This window comes from Neopelma chrysocephalum, unplaced genomic scaffold (genome assembly GCF_003984885.1).
Source record: "Neopelma chrysocephalum unplaced genomic scaffold, ASM398488v2 Primary Assembly neopelma1_63, whole genome shotgun sequence".
NCBI classification, from domain to species: domain Eukaryota; kingdom Metazoa; phylum Chordata; class Aves; order Passeriformes; family Pipridae; genus Neopelma; species Neopelma chrysocephalum.
The window spans coordinates 7,559,599-7,580,494 of NW_020897720.1; the positions used below are offsets into that span (position 1 = coordinate 7,559,599).

At 46.3% G+C, this 20,896-nt stretch overlaps 1 protein-coding gene across 2 annotated transcripts in view; it reads right to left on the bottom strand.

Annotated features, from left to right (window-relative positions):
* The window catches only part of NSD1 (nuclear receptor binding SET domain protein 1), a 58,612-nt gene that overhangs the window by 16,649 nt on the left and 21,067 nt on the right, over positions 1-20,896 (bottom strand). Inside the window, exons 5-17 of one of the 2 annotated variants that reach the window (XM_027682953.1) lie at positions 17,272-19,837; positions 13,680-13,801; positions 13,241-13,535; positions 11,775-11,884; positions 10,665-10,734; positions 9,792-9,910; positions 4,868-5,011; positions 4,342-4,465; positions 3,328-3,528; positions 1,778-1,957; positions 1,302-1,458; positions 802-1,007; positions 111-223 (exon numbers count right to left, since the gene is read on the bottom strand). In XM_027682953.1, coding sequence (XP_027538754.1) covers positions 111-223; positions 802-1,007; positions 1,302-1,458; positions 1,778-1,957; positions 3,328-3,528; positions 4,342-4,465; positions 4,868-5,011; positions 9,792-9,910; positions 10,665-10,734; positions 11,775-11,884; positions 13,241-13,535; positions 13,680-13,801; positions 17,272-19,837 — 4,407 coding nt within the window. The remainder of the gene's footprint in view (positions 1-110; positions 224-801; positions 1,008-1,301; positions 1,459-1,777; positions 1,958-3,327; positions 3,529-4,341; positions 4,466-4,867; positions 5,012-9,791; positions 9,911-10,664; positions 10,735-11,774; positions 11,885-13,240; positions 13,536-13,679; positions 13,802-17,271; positions 19,838-20,896) is intronic. The other variant, XM_027682954.1, reaches the window with a different exon arrangement.

The window sequence follows — 20,896 nt, forward strand, 5'->3', positions numbered from 1 at the left end:
AACACAGCCAGACACCCAAACAGTAGAAATGTTTCTGTATACCTGTAAATCACCTGCACCGACAGCTCAAGGCTTCTCTTCCGCACCTGCCCCCCACCACCTCCCCTCACCTTGATATGTTTGTAGGGAGGAGGTTTCTTGTCGTTCTTTTTGTCTTCCTGAAGCTGTCTCAGTTCTTTCTGTGCCTTCAACTCTTCAAATCTCACAGCAGCTTCTTGAAGAGCTAAGTGAGAGAACAGGCTGTGTTATGAGGAACTCCCTCTGCTCACACAGAGCTGGGCAGCCATTGCCCACCCAGTGCTCACAATTCCACAAGCAAACCAGCCTGGCTCTGCACTCCAGAGGCAAAGGCTCACTGGAGGGGGGTGAAGAAAAGGCCAAAGCAGCAGGGCAGTGCAGGAATTACAGCCAGAGACCTACCCATGGGTAGCCAACTGGTGGCTATCTTTGCCTGCCCTCTTGGGCAGAGGTGCCAGCAGCTGCATCACAACTCTCAAGTGCATTTTGGTATAGAGATAATGATTGTATTAGACAAAGGGAAGCTGATAAAGTAGCAGCTCACTCGGATTTCAACAGATTATGTCAGAGAAGCATTCGAGATCTGCACACCCTTCTGCCTCTCTGGGAGTCAAACAAACGTTCTGAGTGTCCTGGATGATACACAAGCAGCAGCTCATTCTACAAATTTCATTTCACTTTAGTTACAAGAAAACATCTTCCTCTGTTACAGGAATGCCACTTCTCCAAATGGGAATGAAGAGGAAAACACCATGCACACTTCTCTGGATAAAGAAAAGTTACCTTTCTTGTATATGCCATCCACGCCCTTCCCCATCTTGTCTTTGCTGCTGACATCACCTTCCATGTAAGGGAACACACGAGCCTGGTGGGTCCACAGGTAATCCTTGGAGCCGAAGAACAGCACAGGGAACTCACCGATGTCATGCTTCATTTTCTGGATATTGACAGGAATTGTCCTAGGATGGCAAATCTCAGCTGGCCACCACCTGCAACAACAGGGAAGGGCAGATGAAACCCCTGGCTTCCCCACTTCCAGCCACCTCAGAAGTATGCTACTGCATGGGGACATGGGAAAGTCTGTGTGAGTGCTATCAGCAAGGCTGGTGGGGAGACGGGAGGCTACTGGAGGAGGAAAGCTCACATTTTACCAGCTATGTGCATGCAAAAAAAGTCAGAGGCTGCTGCACTGAACCCTCTAGAGAGGAGCAGCTTCTCACCTCCATCACCATGAGCACTGCATGAAGAAGGGATGGGGAGAAGTCTGTTCTACCTTCACCTACCTGTAGCGCCCAACTTTCACCCAGACTACTTCTTTGTAGTGTGGCTTTTTGCCTGCCTTGCAATCATTACAATACCAGCTTCCCTCTGGCATCTCAATGTTTAGACACTCACGATGAAATGCAGCCGGGCACGACTCGCAGCATAAAAGGCTGCCCCCTGCAAAGAGAAGGAGAAGGAATTTATCAGTCACTGTGCAGAAGCCCTGGATTCAACACTTTCAGACAGACACAGCTGGGAAAAAGGAATGATGCTCTCCTGCAAACTCTTTTAAAAAGTTGGGCCCTACTCATGCTACGAAAAGAGCCCTTCTAAGGATCTAGAAAAGGTCCTAGCCTGAAGTTAGGCTTAAATATGGATGGATAGGAAGGCAGTCTGTTTCTCTGCAGTTCTCACTGGCACATTCGGGGTGGGAAAAGCTTCTGCCCTCTGTCAGGGGATTCCTTGGTGACAGGGGACCCTGCGCAGACCATCTCACCTTCCGAGCAGACAAAGCACCAGCTGACGTTGACGTGCTCGTGGTTGCGGCAGCCCCTCCGTGCGGTGAAGTGGTTGGGGCAGATGATGCTGTTGGAGGCGAGGACCACGGAACCAGCAGCGAGGCAGAAATCATTGGAGTGATACGCGACCGGACACCGCACACAGCGCATCAGACGACCTAGCACCAGAACACACCAGAGCACAGTGAACCTCTAAAGGAGGATGACTCTTTCCTTCTAAAACTAGACTCTATTCATACTTAAACTCAGAATGAGCTTTGGAAAAGGAAGGTGACCTTTAATTTTCATAGACCATCACTGACATATTCATTAGATTCCTATTAAATTATTTAATATAACATATTGTATATAAATCTTTAATACATATTTGTATATAACACAGATAAAATAGTATTATTTACAAGTGAAAAACCTCCTGCATGCTGCACAGAAACAGTTCAAGAGTTCACAGACTGGGACTGCTTCCTATCATACACATATAATTACTAAATCAGCTCAGACAGTAATTACAGAGGGGGTGTTCCAAGTGCTTAGCTGCACACAGTGAAATCAATCCATGTAGCTTCTGAAAACATCAGCAGTCGCCTCTTTGCTTTATCAGATTTTACCCTGAAATTCCAGAACTTCCAGGCAATGCACTTGCCTACAGGCCTAATTTATGCAAAGTTTTTGAGAGCCTGTTTTCGGTTCCTCACAGCAGACTACAAACAGGAAGAAGAGGTGGGAGAAAAGGGGTAAATGTGACCACCAAGAAGCTGCAGCCAGTCAACAAATGTTCAGTGGGGACGTGGCTGGCTGTGGGCTACAGGCTTTAGGTCTTGGTGTTGTTTTCTACAGCAAGATATGTGGGGGGAAAAAAGGCAACTTTAACACAGACCCTGAGGACAAAAATAGAGTTGGTCTTATTGTCACTTGCCTTAAGATACCAAGGATTTAAAGAAAGGCAGCTTTAGAAGCAAACATCCACGGCAATCACACAAAAGTTTTAAGTTTAATCCTGTGAGATAAAGGTCAAGGTATTGCTGCAAACAGCTCCGACAAATGTTTGCCTGGGAAGCTTAGCCCAAGGGTGTTACTACTACAAGACGAGTTTACACTAAAAAAAAAGGAGAACTAGAACAAAATCATAGTTTGCCCTCCACTGCGTAGACAGCCAGTGCTGCTAAGAAAGGCACTATCCGCAGCACTGGCACAGGGAGAAGCAGGTTGAAGAAACATGAGTGTGCCTGTATAGCTCCAGAGATTTGCTGAAAAAACCAGCAAGGCATGTGGTGTGGCTGGGCATGCAGGAATCCGAGCCTCTGGAAAGCCTGAGAACATTCCAGCTGCCATGTATGACCACGAGCGGTGCTGCCGAGCAGCTGCCTCGCACCACCCCTTCTACTCCTCTGGGAGAAGCTATTCATCAGCAAACAACATGTGGCAAGGACAGAAAGGCAACATAAAGACCAGGTAGCTGCACAGTGGATGTGAAACAAAGAAAAAGCATGTAACTGCACCACCTAGACCACCCTGAAAGACTCAGTACCTTTAGACGCAGAGATGTTTGCGGGGTTAGCGGCATGGCAGGTCATGCAGATGTGCAGGGAGCAGCGGAAGCCCTTGTTCTGCATGACCGTGGGAGGATATTTCTGTATGCAGGCTTCGTGGTAATACTTCCCACAGAGGGGCAGCAGGCACCGCTTCACATCCTCCCCGCAGCTCTTGCACACAAAGCAGGTGTGGACTCCTGGAGAAAGAGAACACACCGGTCGCATAGGAAGGCTAAATGAGGACCTGATGCATCCACCAGGCTGCGTGATAGCACAGCACAACTTCCCAGCCTGGCTGCACCCATCCCAGAGCACAGCTCTCTGCACCAGGCTTGCCTGCAGCTGCAATAAAACTCCAGACTGAAAAAGATATTATTATAGCTGGGACTTCAGGCCAGGGAAAAAAGAAGAAAATCATAAAATTAACAACCCTACTCTGACATTTCCAGCCCGCATCAGACTCACCCTCCCCACCAGCTGTCTCTCCCTAGTCTCAGACAAGAATTTCCCTCTCTCTTTCCCACCAGATGCTGGACATTCACTTCTTTGCAACCTACGTGTCTGAATCAACAGTAAAACCAGTTAATGTTTGAAGCCATTATTAGTGACTTCAAACTGAAAGAGAGTAGGTTTAGATTAGATATTCGGAACAAATTCTTGGTTGTTAGGGTGGTGGGGCACTCACCAGGGAAGGGGTTGCCCAGAGAAGCTGTGGCTGCCCCATCCCTGGAAGTGTTCAAGGTTATGTTGGACAGGCCTTGGAGCAACCTGGTCTAGTGGAAGATGTGTCTGCCCATGGCACAGAGTGGAACTGGATGATCTTTAAGGTCCCTTCCAACCCAAACCATTCTATGATTTTAATTAGAAAGTCATTATCAGGCAGCAAACCAATAATCTGAGGACTGAGAGCTAGTTAACAGCCCTACTGTTGGAACAGCCCTGCAGCCAAGGAATAACCAGGTAAGCCTGCAGGAAGCACCCGGAAACTGCACACACAGAAGCTGCCATACCTGTGGAACACTCATTGCAGATGAATTTGCCCTTTGGCATCTCAGAGAGCCCAAGGCACTGCAGGTGGAAAGCACCACAGCACTGTGCCTCACACAGCAACAACTCCCCTGGCTTCTCGCAGATCTGTGGGGAAAGAAACACAGCTCTGAGCAACCTCCTTCCCAGACAATAACCATCCACATGATGGCCAGAGCTGCCAGTGAAGACTCCTGTGGAAAAATGCTACATTTTCTTTGTGTCAGTAAAGTCAGGTGATTTGTGCATCCCCACTGCCATTTGCCATCCAGTCCCTGATACCATCCATCAGCTAAAATGAATCCTGCACTGGTCACGTCTCATTAACACCTGTGAAGCTTAGCAGGAGGAAAGGCTATTGCAGAGGAAAGGCTCAAAACAGCACAAAAACTTAATTAATTCTACAATAAGCACCTTGAGGCTCCCTGGGCTTACCTGGGGCACCAGTGTATCTCAGAACTTACATAAAAACACTTTACAGTGGCAAAGTGATTTCTTCAAGAACACTACCTGACACACGTTCTCCTTGAGAGCTGCTCCTCCTCCACGCTCCCCCTGTATCTTTTTGGATGAAGGCACTCCATGGTCATTCTCTGACCCCTCTTCATTACCCTCTTTTGGGCTTGCAGCTGTCCCATGTATCGACGTCTCCCCCTTTAACCAGAAAAACCAGAGTCAGGGCTGTCAGTAGCTGACCTGGAAACTACAAATTCAGCCATAGGCATGCAATAGGTTTGTTTGGCAATTGTTCTCTGTGTGTTACCCATCCTGGAGAGAACATGCCCTATACAGTTCCACCAAAAGACTTAAGGAAAGGGATCTGAGTTTATTAGGTGATTTAAAAATACACACTCAATTATCTTCCTGTACATAACCCCTCTCTTAGCAAGCAGTCATTCATGCCCTGAATGGAAACAAATCAGGTAGGCTGAAATAGTGAGAAGCATTCCAATTTCTACTTGTACTGGAAACAGAAATGAAAAACCTCAATCTTCATAGCAGCTGTCACTCACTAAATGAACTACACTTTTCCCCACATTCATCTCAGCATGTCCTAACCCATGTAAAATACAGGCATGAAGCTATTCAAAGCCTGGTATGAACTCAATGATCCTTGTGGGTCCCTTCCAACTCAACACATTCTGTGAATCCAAAAGTGAGCAACACAGTAGGGCACCTACACCCTGGAGTCTCCCACAAGCATCTGTCCCGTGCAAGTGTCACAGCACTGCCCGTAACATGTACTGGTGGAAGAGCATCCTGTGGAGACAATGGATCTCAAATTATAAAGGCCCAATTGCACCCTTATGGGCCAAGTCAGGGATCCTGCCACAAGGCTTCCCAAGATATCTGACATGCCCATGGGACCTGCCCAAGCACTTTAGAGTTAGAGGGAAGGAGAGCAGCAGGTATCCTAGTGACACTTGTTTCTACCACAAGATACTGCTGTCCTGGAGCTACACATGGCAGCATTGGCACAGATTTTGTCAGGACAGGCAACTAAGACCTAGGAAACACCATCCTGCCAACTTCGAGCCCTCTTGGGTATAGTCTAGGGAACAACACTTCAGTGGTCTCACCAGCCCCAGCTGCCACTCCAGTGGGTACAACTTAAGAGCCATTAATTCTCCACCAAAGTGATGCCTTCAGCTAAGTGCTTTGAGCAAAAACTTTTTAAGGACTCTGCCACTTTTTAACATCTCAGCTCACTGCAATTAGCTGAGTGAGACCAGTGCATAGATGTCAGTTCCTTCTTGGGTCACTAAGCTGTACCCAGTGTACACACAGACACAAACTGTACACTTGAGAGACCTTGTAAGGAATTCAAGCTGCTGGCAGAGGCAGCAGACATCACTCCCACACCTCCAAGCCTGCTTGGTGCAGGGTGTCCAGCAAACGATCACAAGAGGGAGCTTTGCACCACTTTCTGTATGGGAAAGTCTGAGTTGTGGTGCTACTAAAGCTTGTAAGCTGAACTGAATGCCTTTTGAAAACATTCTAAGTCGGGGCAAAGCAAGGACATAAAGATCTTCTAAAAAGCTGGAAGAACCTGGAGCTGGTATTTTGTTCTAACGATGCTTCCTTTGCCTGGCATTGTTGTCTTTCTCCCCCGTTCCCTGAATGGAGCAGTATGATTTTATTTGGGGACATTTTAAAGCCACGTGAGTTCTGTGAAGCAATGAGGGTATATTAAAGCACACAATACAAAAATGAATGGTATAAACTGCCTTTATTGAGCACAAAAAAAAAAAAGCAGCAAAGTCTCAGCTACAAACTACTGCCAGTCTAACACACCTTACAGAGTACAGCCTCACTGACTATCAGCACAGTCTTGTTGGAAGGCTGGCAGCGATGCAGCCTGTGGGAATACTGACAAGGAGCACATAAGCTGCTGCCACCCTACCACACAGCCCTGGCAGAGGGAGAGGAAAGGTCTCTACAGCATTGGCAAAAAGACCATCTAAGAACATAACAGCCATCTTTGCCTCTATATGCATCTTCTCCAGGTTAAGTGCTACAATACTTCTCATCCTGCAGCTGTATTTCTGCTAGGAATTATGTAGCCTGCTGCAGGGCAGTTCTCTGGCCCAAACACTTGCTTTGGCTCCTGGAATGCTTCAGGAGCAGCACTGGTGACCAGTGCTCCAAGGACAGCTTACAGCACAGGTCCTCCTATTCCTACATAGGTGCTTCCTCTTCTGCTCAGCCCAGCAGTGATCTCAGGCTTTCACAGGTCACAGAATCTCTTAATATACTGAGTTGGAAGGGACCCACAAGGATCCTCAAGTCCAACCCTTAGCCCTGCACAGGACCATCCCCAAGAGTCACACCCTGGGTCACTGTAATGGAGAACAAGTGCAGGGTTAATCAGCTACTGGTATGGGCAAACAATGTCGGCTTATAGCTTCTGCTTGTGCTGGGGCCCCAGAGTTACAGACACAGTGAGCTCAGCCCCTCTCATGGTCACTGAAGTCCCTGTCAGGAGGGGCAGGGTGCTGGTAAACAAGAACCACATATCATGCAGTCAGTGGCACCAGCTTCCTGTTGTAGCTAAGGCTTCAAGGTAGTGTTTTGGAAGCAGGGGGACATACTCAGATTGGCTACAGGCAGAGGTATGTGGGATTTAGAACTGGTTTGTCTTTCCATCCTTCTGGTCGCTTTCTCCCCTGGTTAAAGGACCATGGAGTTCCACGGCTGCAGGACTCCTTGGTTTGAACCCTGATGAACATGTTTCATGTGTTAATGAAATGGGACACTAAAATGGATCGAGGAGTCCTAGAACATTAATCAGCAGCTCCCTCTCTGGATTTGAAAGCATTTGCTAGTAGCAATGTTACTTAACAACTAGGCTCACACTGCCCAGGGTGGCACAGCATGTTCTAGCCCTGCTCTGTCAGCCTAAACACATCCAATTCAGGTCTGAAAACAGCTGGTCAATCCGCACATTCCACGTGCCAGGATCTCAGCCTTATTCTAACACTGCTCCCAGAACTGCATAGGGAAAGGAACATCAGAACTAGGCAGGATGGGCAAAGCCCATCCTTTGTGAACAGGGAGAAGGGGATCTCCACTCACGGCCATCACTCAAAAGACCTGTCACTGTTCCCCCTCCTTCCCCTGCCCAGCATGAGCACTGCAACACTACAAATCTACATACCTCCTGCAGAAAGAAGGGCTCATCCCTGGTCTTCTTCCAGAGCTATCCCTGCTGCTGTGTCTGGCACATCCCCAAAAGCATGGCCTGTTCTTTGGCACAGCCTGACCTTGGCTTAGAACCTTGACAACCATTTCAGCAGCATTTTCCATACGCTTTTCTCAGTCTCTTACTGCCCTGATGTTGTAAATTTGCACTCCTGGCTCCACAGACAGGCAAGGACAGAGAAACCTGCTTAGCTCAGCCTAGGCTGACAAGCTTTCCTCTGCCCTCTTTTCCTTGGCAGGCAGCTGGGTCCCAGGCTTCACTGCTGTATCATCAGATCATCTATTTCTTCTAGCACCATTGAGCTCAAAGTGGAGTTCCTTGCCTGGTGTGTGCAAAGTCACCGAGGGACCAGCACGGTCCCAATTCTGCCTGGAAGCACAACTGCATGTCCACAGCATCCCAGTACTCACCAAAACCCATGTGCTCACCTAAGCCAAGGGATGAACACTCTCACCACAGCAGCTCAAGAGACACAATCACATAGAAACAGATGCTGGCAAAGGTGCCAAGCAGTGACATTTCTGTTTGGCATGGTTCACACTGTAATTAACTTCAAGTATTCAACACAGTTGTCTAAGGCTGGAGGCAGTTAAAACTGGGCTTCCTCTGCAATGAGTGGTGGGTGCAGGATTCTGACCCATGGCCTAGATCTTTGCTGCTCTGAACAGCCCCTCTTTTCAGAGAGAATTTGCTGCCTCAGAGCCAGGCCAGTCTCTTAGTGGGGACTTAACTGCAGACAGTGTTAACTGTTCTCCCCAGCATTGGCAAAGATATTTGTACAGTCTGCTTTGAAACACGATGTCAGATGAGCACACTTCAGAAAGAGCATCAACACCAGCACAGGAAGGCTTCAATGGCCCAGGGGTATAACCCCAAATTATCAACCTCATCAGAAATGCCCTTTCCAAAAAGCAGTACAGTGGCTGGAACTGTTAAAAGTGGTGTGAGGTTTGTGCTCTCCTGGATGCTGTGTAACAACAAATACAACAATATATATCTATAACTGGCTCCTAAAATACATACTGACTATCCTGCCTGCTGCTGAACCTGGGCCACTGGAAGTGGGAGGCGATAGCGAGAGGACCAGAGGTGTCCTGCCTGTCCCAGGAAGTCTTGCTTTCCCTACATTTGGTGATACCTGGCTCATTCCTAAAAGGCAAAATGTGTTTGTCAGAGAGATTTGTACATTGACCCTGCTGGGATGCAGCAGGAGGTTGCCCCAATTATCCCTTTCTGCTGGATGGCAGAACACAATCAGAGGCTCTTGTGAGCAGTCAACAGTTCCCCCCCAGCCCTCTCAAGGAGGTTCTTGGCTCACCCTGGTGTGCAGGTGCAAGCAGAAGGAGCTGAAAACCAGTCTAGTTCTTGTGCTTCATACTGGTGCAAGGGCAAGATTCCCACCATCACCACCAGAGAAGACCTTTCACAGCAGTTTGATTTTCTGAGGTGCAAAGCAAGATGCCAGGCAAAACCTGGTTCCATCCATTCAGAACGGCACCTCCCCCAGAGAATTAGCTGAGTAGCAGTTTAAAAACAGAGCCCAAGTTAAGCACTGATCATAAAATAGCTACTAAATCAAGGTGGTATCTTCAGCCATACAATTGCATCAGTAGGACAAACTTCCAGTTTGGCCAGACAGCCGAGGATCCCCTGGTCTAGGCTCTGCCAAGTGCCCTGGGAAGTACAGACAGGACATAGGGACAACAGCGTGTAGGAAGACCTTGTAAGTACCTCAGAGTGTGGAGTCTCCCCCAGCCCCTCCTCATTTTTCTCCTTCTTGGAATGGACTGCAGCAGTGGTATGGCGCTGTCTCTTCCGCTTCCGCTGTTTCTCCAAGAGCTTTTCAGAAGCTGGGATGAACCAGAAAGACCATTCAAAGAAAATGCAGAAATAATTCCCTTGCTACAGGTGACACCAGCAAGTCCTACCCCCTTTCTGAGAGCTCCAGGCTGGGTTCTATATTCTTTGAGGGACTAAGGACTGGGGCAATACCAGCCTCTAGGTACTCTGTCTTCTGCCCTGCAGCCTTCAGAGGAAATTCATACTGGTTTAAGATCCTTTTGCTGGGCTGCAGAACGGCATCACTGTGCTGAGACAGCCCACCCAGCAGAAAATAAGAAATGGTACCAACACAAAGCTCACGCTGCTAATCAAATGTTCATTACTACCTCCTCCTGCACTGCAACAGAAACCTTCTCATGCTGATACTGATGGGATTCAAAGGCAGGAGGGAAAGGAGTAGCTGTCCACAGGACAGGGAGCCACTGCTGGGCCTGGTCACAGCATGTCATCAGGCAAAAGACAGCATGTTGCTACAGGACCTGTGCTGACAAGCTCCCTTCAAGCACACAGACTATCAATGAGAAGTGAACAGCTTCTCACGGAAACATGAATACACTTCTTCACTTTCCAGAGGGAAATCAAAAGCATAACTATACTGGAGATAAAGAGCCTCAGTACTTCTTCTCATCTGCCACCAAGTCCTTATACATACACACACACACACACACACACACACACACACACACACACACACACAGAGTACCACAGGCACTGATCCAAATGTCACCAACAGCCTGTCCCACCAACCCTGCCTTCACTTACCTTCTCCCAGGTCCTGAAAGTGGGCTGGTGAGTAGAGCTCAGAGCTGTCGCTCTCTGAAGGGCCAGTACCCTACAAATACACAGGAGAGTCAAGTCACCAGATGCAGAACAGAGGTGTGCACTCCTCAGCCACGCAGCCTTCACGAATGACTGCAACATGTAACTTACAGTTCAGGTCATGAATTCATTCATCAGTCAGAAGGGAGTTTACAAGAAAACATTTGTTTTATGTGTGTGATAGATCCCACATGTAAAGGTCAGTCTCTGGGCTCGGAGAAATGCTGAGTCATCTGCTCTGTCTTGCGCTCACCAGCATCGTCCACTGTTTTCAGAGCTCTCCCAAAAAGGCTGCAAAGCCCTGTAAGGTGCTGGGAAGAGAGACTCTCTGGCTTTACACTCTTACAGAGTCTAAGACTGGAATATACCAACCTCTGCATTACTGCAATTGTGATAACTGTACTAAAACTGTGCCACACAGAAAACAAATGAAAGAAGGAAGCGTTATTACTTAACCCTAGAACCGTGGCAACAAGTCTTGTGCGCATACCCCACATGAAATAAATACAAGTTGCTTTTTTTCAAACTCTATCACTGAATATTGAGTATTTAGTGAGGAAAGAGCAGCATTTTCTTTAAAAATCTGAACCAAGCACTGTATCCTACACACGATTCAACTCAAGCCTCCATCCTGCTACAAGCTTTGCACTTATGCTCGTTCATCAGCTCACTTGGGAAGGAAACACTGCTCAGAGGGAATCTGATGGAAAAGGACAAAGCCTTAGGTTCAAGCTCAAGCCACACTGCAACATGACAGAAAGCCTCTGCGCAAGAACACTTCTGCTCACACATTCCCAGCCAGCAACCAGATGACTCCTTTTCCATAAAAATCAATAAAGAAAGGAGATTTTACAGCCAAAACTACCCTGGTGGGGAGGGGTGGGGAACAGTAGATTTCCTCATCACAACACAGCAAGCAGCACCTTTGGGAAGGGTGGACCTTTGCTCCTGGACCTCAGCCAAGAGAAAACCACATCCCATTGCACTGTGGCTCATTCAAGCTGTCTAGGCTTGTTTTCTATCCAGTTTTCAAAAAAGCTGGAAGGAAAGTACCTTCTTTTGGGGAGTCCACTCCTCCTTCTTTGGCATAAAGGCAGTGTCCAAATCATTGGATTCCAAGAGCTTTTTCGTGGGCTTCCTTTGACGTTTGCCTTCAAAGCTTCCTGCAATGAAATCCTTCACATCAGATAAATGAGGGTTTTCTCCTCTTCAATCAGATTAAGATCATTAAGTAAATATCGGCCAACAGTTCAAAACAATCTGCTTCACCCTGTTTTTTGGGATCATAAGCTCCTCGGGCAGAGATGCCAATTACCAGTTTCTGTACAACTTCAATAAAAATGGACCTCAGTCTGACATGACCTTCAGGCTCACCCCAATATGTAATACAAAAAAAATCCACCCACAGAAGAGAGACCGTGAACTCACTGCCAGAAGGTAACACACCCTGGCAGCTCAATTCAGATTGTAATTTCCCAAACCCTTTGATCTGGCATAAGCCAGTCCTACCACTAACACAGCCCTGCCTCCACTCCCATGCGCCTCAGGCCAACATTCATGCTACTGTAATAGACAGGCTGAAGATCACAATCCTGGTTAAAACTACTTGAGAAGAGACACCCAGAAAAACCCTAGGTGTAACCTGCACCATTTCATACTCAAACTTGACATTTCTGTATGACATCCACAAGACCCCAAAGGCAATCCCTCTTCTCTCACACAAGACAGGCTAAGTGACCTCCCAGCGACCATAACCCCTGTTTGTTTGGTTTAATTTTTTTGACCGCAGGCCCTTTAGGACAGAACAGCGTTCCTTCCAATTTAGCACAGGCAGAACACCAGGGCTTTAACCCTGGGCATGTGTTCAGATGCACATACTGCAGAGCAGACCCCGAGACTGACAGTGTTGGAAAGGGAAAAGGCCCATTAGACCACACTCGCCCTGTGTACGTTGTGCCTTACTGGAAACCAAGGCCCTGACTTGCTGCTCACACAAGTTTCTGACAATTTCTACAGGTGTTTAAAGCCTGTAAGGAAAAAGTTTTTCCGGGGGGAATTTTTTGCAACTACTCCTTGAGCTTACTAGGAGACCAAAAGGTCACCCCACGTGCAAAGCAGATTAGACTTTGCGTATCAACCTCAGCACAGCAACGTTCATCCAAAGGGTTTTAACAGCAGCAAGAGACCTTCACGCTAAAGGAATGCCACTGTTTGGAAGCACAGATGGCAAGGACTCAGCGAAGGAGTTGGGGCTCTATCCATTTGGACAAAGGTGCATTCTGTGCCAGGACCTACAGACGACTATCACACACCACAGAAAGCCAACAGTACCAGCTCACTGGGTACCCCCTGCACCTGCCCTCTCTCCCTTCTCAGCACCAGAAAGTCAGAGAATGAAGCAAAGCAAGAACAAACAGACTGACAGACACTGACCTTTTCACACTGACCCAAGCATCATTTTCCACTGAACTTGTGACACTTTCACTTATGAAAGCAGAATCACACAACCTTCCACTCACCTGATTTCAGGAATCCCTCTTCCGCATCTGGAGAAGCAGAAACTTCAGAAGCATCTGAGGCAGACAGTACCACCAGGTCTGGAATATCTGAAGGTCCTTCTGGAACTTGATTATTGTGATCAGTGGAGTGGGATCCTAGTTCTGAGAAGGAACACTCTGCTTCAAGGATGGGAGGGGATTCTTTGGTTGAAGATGGAGTTGAAACCAAAGAACTCGGCCCCCGCTGGGCACCTCTGTCAGGACTGCATTGTGCAGGAAGACCTCCTTCAAATTCAGACCTCACCACAGAATTCACCTGGCGTGGTGAAACATGTTGGTGAAAACATTCATCCTGCATGGCACTGCACACAGCAAGAACACTCAGCCACCGAGAACATAAACACACACAGACCAGAGCCCCAAAGCAATAACCACAAAGAGTATGTTGGCCTTCACCCACCTTTTGCAATTGCTCCTGGTTTTTCTTTGATTTTTTCTTGGGTGCAAACAAGTGATCATATTCTTCTGCATATTCCAGAAGCCGTTTACTTGGCTTTCTAAGGCGCTTCCTCTCTGAATGTGCTAAGAAAAAGGAAAGCAGCTTCAAGACTGTGTTTCTGAGACTATCACAAGGCAAAACTCTCCTCACGATCTGTGGATAATAGTTGTTCCTGCCTTCTCTTCCAGAGGGTCCATGTGGGAAGAGACAATACAGCCTTAAAATTTTTGAGCTTCCTATTTTCCACAATCCTGACATGGCAGGTAGGGTTTTTAAGGACCCAAGAGACTTCAAGCAGTTCAGGTTAAGAAATCAAAAAAAACATTAGAGTGAGGGGCTCCTGAAATTTCACCCAACATCTCCCTACAAACTATATCTAACCTTTTTGCAGTACTTCTACTAAAACCAAAGACCACCAGCAACTCAGACGCTTTTGCTGTTTACCCAAAATCCTTTGGTTTCAGTGCCTGAGCACAGGAAAACACTGTTTTCCCTTAATGCAGTTCAGTCACTGGTATCACAAGTAACAATTAAGTTAAACTCCTTCCTTTCCTCTCCTCCCTGGCATTTTTTCATATACTACAAATTCCCCATCTGCTACTGCAAGCCCATTTGTTGCTTTATTTATTCCCCAATGAGATCAGGGAGCCAGTGACTGCGAGCTCTTCAGGGCTCACGTCGTTTGTGTTTGCACAACAGAGCACCACCACAGAGGAACAGGTATTTCCTCAGTGCAACCTAACCACCCATGATACACCACCTCAACACCCCAATGCATGGCAAGCTCCTAAAAAAAGAGCCCTGACACTCTACACCATCTCTACTCAACAAGCTGCAAAAGCAAGATTTATGTTTTCTTCCATTCCAGAATTGCTCCGACTTTTCTCCTTTTTTTAGCTTTCAAAATCACTAAATAATTCTGCCCAAAGATTTCTCCTATTCATGAAAACATCTGTGGTCTCCTGGAAATTTAGGAACAAACAGCAAATATTCTCTTTGCCTCTTTTAATTTGTAGGAGATGGCATTTTCTTCTTTAAAACGGAAGCATTTAAAACAAAGCATTCCAGTGCAACGCTTCAGAACAGGGATGTTGGACAAGACTGCTACACTTTATTGTGGCTTTGTGGTTAAACAAGCATGAAAATGTCAAACTTAGCCAAAAGAGAAGAAAGAAACAACTTTCTCAAAAGCAGCTATTTTCAGCCTCTATTAACACTGCACAGGTGTCTGGGTAAAACACACATTTCAGCATATAACCAGTTACAGGGCAAGTATCCTCAGCACGCAACTATTTAGAGCCCCAAAGCCATGCAGCAGAGCACACAGCACTGTGCCAGAAGGCCTGGCTTAACTGCTTTTTTTGTTCCCAAAGGGAATCCTGTACAAGAATCCCAAATGCAGTCTGATTGGCAGTGGTAAATCACATACCTGATGAAACTATAAAATTGTTTTACGTCAGCAAATTCCACTAATCTTCACTTCCGTCTTATTTGCTTTAAATCACATCACAGAGTTTGTAGCAAAAACATGCCAAGTGTTGCCATTTAACTACGATGAAGACTTTAAAGTTTGAGACTAGTGGGAATTGCACAGTTGTGACTGCAATCTGTTGTGATCTCTTACACTGAAACTCAGCCTGCTGCAGACAAGGGTGGGTCATATCTTCTCTCAAAGCACTGGCAAGCAGAGGAAACTCCTCTTCTGTAAGCTGCAGCCAATTCAGCTTCCGGCATCGGTCTCTCTATTTTCAACGTACTTGGCCTTGCCCAACATATAGAAATGGTCTTTTCACCGCAGTAGAGGTTTATTCAATACCACCAGCACTGGGGATGTTAGAGCAGCCCAGACAGCAGTTCCAGTGCCTCCCCATGGCACATCTGTCCACAAAGGGCAGGTGTTCTCGGGACTCACGTGCTATTTAGGGCAGGGGAATTGGATTACACTGCGGTTGCTGTTCTGGCACTTCTGCAAGCAAACCCAGGCTCTGACTGCTGCACCCCTGTGTGCAGCACCAGGACAGTGTACACTCCTCTTCACCATCGCCATCTGGCCCAGGAGCCTGCTGCCTTCCTCTGCCACTACCCTCCTGCCTTTACTGCCTCTCAGCAGCTCCTCTTCTCTAGCTCTCTCTGCAAACTTGTATCTTCATCTCACACAGCAACACTGCAGGGATGCTTCAACTGCAAAACCAGCATGAGGCCATGAGAACCCGGCTGGATCTCAGCGCGGAGGAGGAACTCACTCCCTCGGCTGTGACGCTCCTGCGGCAGAGCCCAGAACAATGTGTATCCTCTCAACTGCTCTGTGGAAACTTCAGTCCTCAGAAACACACAGACCCAACCAGAGGAGTCAGTGAATGATTAAGCTGGTCATGATCTAAAACCAGAACTTTTACCCCTTTTGTTACACCCTATGGGCTCGTTTTCTGTGCCTGCTGTGACTTGCCTTGGGCAGGTCCCACAGCCACCAAGCCAGGAGCTGCCTTTGCCACATTGAATCATAGGTGCAGGCAATCTCCAGTAACCACTAAGAGCAAAATACACACATCAACATGTGTACTGAGGGAACACATAAGTGATACAATAACACAGGCTCAAAATTCTGACGAGTTCTATTAACTTATGACATTGCAAGTAGATTAGAGCAATTAAGTTTGGTGAAATGTATGCAAAAATTTAATTTAATTGTTTTTATTAATGTGTGTTCACGTGGATTCTGAGGATGGTATGTGTCAAATGTGGTTCTGTTGGCCCTATTCCTTCTGCACACACCTTTTTATTTCTTCCTTTGGCTTTAACCAAATGTTCCCACCACTGTGGGACAGGCAGGGCTGTCTAATCTTGTGGTCCTCAAAGGCCTCCTCCTTCCTAGGTCACTTCCCTTACAATGCTGCTGCCTCATTTTTTTCTGCCATCTTTCAGACCCATCTCCAGCCCAGCCTTCCTGGCAGCTTCCCTCCCTTCTGTTCTCCTCTTCACCCATCAGGCAGCCACACCAGAGCTGCAAATTAGGAAATTTGTGGGGCTCTCCAACTTGTTATTAACAGCTAGTAAAATTTCACACTGAAATGCAAAAATTCCCCAAAAAACCCAAACACATAATCTTTATGAGATTCTACAGAACAAATCAAAAAGACAAACTATGTCAAACAGCACTACAAAAGATAAAATCAGAGCAGCCTTTGAGGCTTAGTTTCAGACAACTTTCTAGCACTGGCCTACCCCACTAACACCAAGCATGTGGCTCTAAGGAACACATTATAAAGATGCAAGTTTAAAAAAAATCCCAAGCTCAGAGAAGGATGCTCATTTTACCTTTCATGGTGCAGAAACTAATGATTTGTAATGTATTTAATGTATTTCTGGCCAATAACCTGAGCACAATCCATCTTTGTTCTCCATGCTTACAGAGAACTCAAGGTACATTTTCTTCTGCTCAGATGTAGACATCTCCACATTATCAGACAGCCCCACGTTCCATAACTTATCCTTTAAATGAAAAAGTATAAAATGTATACAAATACACACTCTGGCGCAAGTCCAGCTCCCTTACCTTGTGCAGAGAATTCAGACTGGGGAGCAAAGTTGCCAAGCTTTGTTTCTGAGTCCATCACACTGGTGTTTGGCTTACCACATACATTCAAATGTTTATCAACTAAGTCTAAACGATTCTCAAAGTCCTGAACTGCCAGGTCTCCCTCAAGCACCTTTGAATGAGGGGAATGCCTACGTCCCAAGCACTCATTTCCCTTCAGTGAAAAGCCACGAGAATTCAGGCCAAAGGCACTCTCCAAGTTTCCTTGTTCCCTAGATCTACTGATGTGCTTATTAGATCTAGCACTGCTTTGGTTAAAACGCTGCCATCGCTTTTTGGGTGCTACGTGATTTATATCATTAGACTCATCACCAAGAGAGCTCTCACTATTTGCCTCTGAATCCAAGTCTGGACTCTGCCCATTTTCAGCAGAATTGCAGCTCTCAACATTTCTACCAGCTTCAGGTCTCCTTCCAATACGACCTAAATTGTCATCAGATAAACAGGCAGAGTCTTCATCAGTTGAATGCTCTGTTAAATCAATACACTCTTTCCTCTCAGTATCTTCTGCCTCATTACCTAGAGGACTGGTAACCGAACCATGCACACGGAATGCATGTTCTCCTGAATCTCTGGATAACCGACTTAGCAACTTACTTGGCCCTCCTGGTTTTAAGTCCTTTCTGTTTGAAATTGTTTTATCTCCAAGCTTAGATGACTGCTTAGATTTTGAACAGTTGCGTTTGGACACGCAATTTGTGCCATTTGTCCCAGAAACAGCAGCACTTGCAGGCTCCCTTTTACCAGAACCAATCCCCGTCAACTTGGTTGGAGGATTGCGTGAAAATGAGGAGTTGCTTATAGTGGAGTTTGGGTTTACTGTTTCCTGGACACAATCTCCATTTTTCTCTATTTTATATGGGGGACCTACAATAGACAAAGACTTCAGACCACTCGCAGAATTGCTTCCAGAACCATCAGCTGTGCTGGTATTTCGAAATGGGACTATATTTTGACCAGTCATCAGTTGCTGCTCTTTTGTCTTACTGTCATGCATATCCTTCAACATCATTAACAAGGTGCTGAATTTGTAATCTGGTTCAATAGGCAAACGACCATGACCAGAGGCAGAAGAGAAAAGTAAAGGTACTGTGGCCTTTGGAGTGCCAGAGTCACTGGCATCATCATTCATGGACCGGTAAGACAGTTCCTTCAGCTCTGACAGGACGTGCTTCACCACAGCCGTTTCGATTTCAGCAGAATCCCTGGGTTTCTCATGCATGTTGTTTAATAGTTTCTGACCATCAACTTTTCCACTTCTCTGAAGGCCAGAGAAACCTTTGGTATCTGAAGAGCAGCAATTCACACCACCCTCCTCTTCTGCAAGAGAAGGCTCCAACCCACCAACCTTTTCTTTATGTTTGCATTTTATACTCCTGATTCGGGGTAATTTCACGCTTTTCGGTTTTAAGATTGCTTGATTTGCAACAGTAGGCCAGGAGCTTTCCTTGGAGACACTTTGGGGGGTAGTGTGCTTGTTTGCTGGGGAAAGATTGTCATTTCTCACATTCGAAGAGCACTCAAGAGCCATCAATGACATCTCAGCATCAGAGAAGCCAACTTCCAGCTCTTCATCTGCAAATTCAGCATCAAGTCTGCTGGTTACTGAACCTCCCAGAGGTTTGCGATCTCTGTATGACTTCTTCCTGGCCCTTCTGCTGCTCTTCTGAGAAAGATACATGGAAAGTTTAATGTTTCCACTTGACGTCATAGGAAATTCCTTCTCCACTTTATCTGAAGAATCACTAACTTCAAGAGCACTAGAGGCTCTCTCTGAACTTTGGTCCATGGTATCTACATCACTGTCCCCACCATCGGAGAGGGAAGAGGATGAATCCGATTCAGTTTGCTTTTTCTCAATACCAGCATCAGACGCAGAATAATGTATTTGTAATTTAGAACTGCACAAAATGCCCAGGGAGCTCTTCTCTCTCTCAAAAGATGGGCTGGAAAACAAATCCCCTTGGAGAGTGTTCTTGAGAGTATCACTTTTACGATTCTCACAGTCCGGTTTCAAAGGTGTCTTTTCAAAACGTCTTTCTCCAAATGAGGAAAGCAAATGGTTTTCCCTGGTGCTGCTGGATGCTGTCAGGCTGTTGGCAATCCGGCGAAGTTCATGAGACGCGTGTTTCTCTGGTAGGTCCCCAGCAATTGTGTTTCTAACTATGCTCTCTGGTGTTTTGTCTTTGATTTCTCCCCTAGGTGCTTCCCCTCTCACGCTGCTCTTTTTTACTCTAGTCCTTTTTCTGCTTTCAGAGCTTTTTTTCACATGTGGCTTAATGTGCAATTTTCCTTTTTCACTGGCCGCGTGTCTGGAGTCAAACGCCAAGGATTTAAAGCAGCCGTTCAGCTGCCTGTCCCTTTCTGCTCCAGGGCCATTGGTATAGTATTCCGACTGCATGTCCTTCTCACTGTCCGGCTCACTGGAGTTCTGGCTGCACTTTTGATCCTCTGGCCCTCCGAGAAGAATGTCTTCTGCCTGTCCAACACTGACTTCCCATTTAGCCTTAAATCTTTGAGGAACCTTAAAAAGTTGGAGACAAAAAAAAATAGACAATATTTGAGCAGGTACCCAATGAGATAAAAGTGAAATTGAGGAGCACAAGGCACAGAACAGAGGGACATTCCTGCATTTTGCATCTTTAAGACAATCACGTGGATTCCCTGAGACTGTGTCTAGAGGACACAGGAAGCACTGCTCCTGGGTAAGCACCCTGCACTCTTGCTGAGCATAAAAGAAATCTCTGTGCATCCCAACATAGCAAAAAGGTCTCTGCAACCACACATCTCCCAGGAACCAGATGTCCTGGAACCCCAACACATCCTGAACACCACAGGCTGTAAGAGGAATGCATATGGTATGGATCCCTGGCACATAAATGCAAAGCAACAGCCAACAAGGCTCTCAAGGCAAATGCAGCATTGTTTTCCACAAAATATCTGAGCAGACCTGTTTGCTTTGCTCATTCTTGATTCTTCTTGCATCCCTTGAACTCAGAGCATGAATTAATCTGCCCTCTCCATCAACTCACCTTGGGACAAACATGAGATCCACACACATCTAAGATGCACTTTTGTCAAATTTATGATGTTCATTGCTGAGAGGTCTCCCAGCTTTAACTCTGTACCTTTATTAAAAACAAAATCCCTCCTTATACTGGACAGGAACCTCTGCTAACACCCAAAATCAGGAAGAAAGTTGTTTCTTATGTGCTTGTGCAGTTTCTGGCTGCACAATAGCAAATCAGAGGTTTCAAAACTACTCTTAAAATCAAAATCAATTCCAAGGCAGGAGGAACAACTCAAATTTTCTGACTTTTCCTTTAAAAAATACCCAAACCAACAAAATCTCATCTCAGCAGCTCAAAAAAGTTTTATGAATCCTGATAGAAAACCAGACACATACTCTCAGCTTTGCATCAGATTGTTGCTTCCAGGGATGAAAACCTGGACATTTTTGTGAGCAACAAACATTTGATTCCCTCTACTGCAGCCTTGCTGGCACTTCATTTACATATAGAACAAGATTCCAGTCAAGCAATTCTGAACCAGAAAAGTTACTAGCAAGAATGTCACTTGTTTT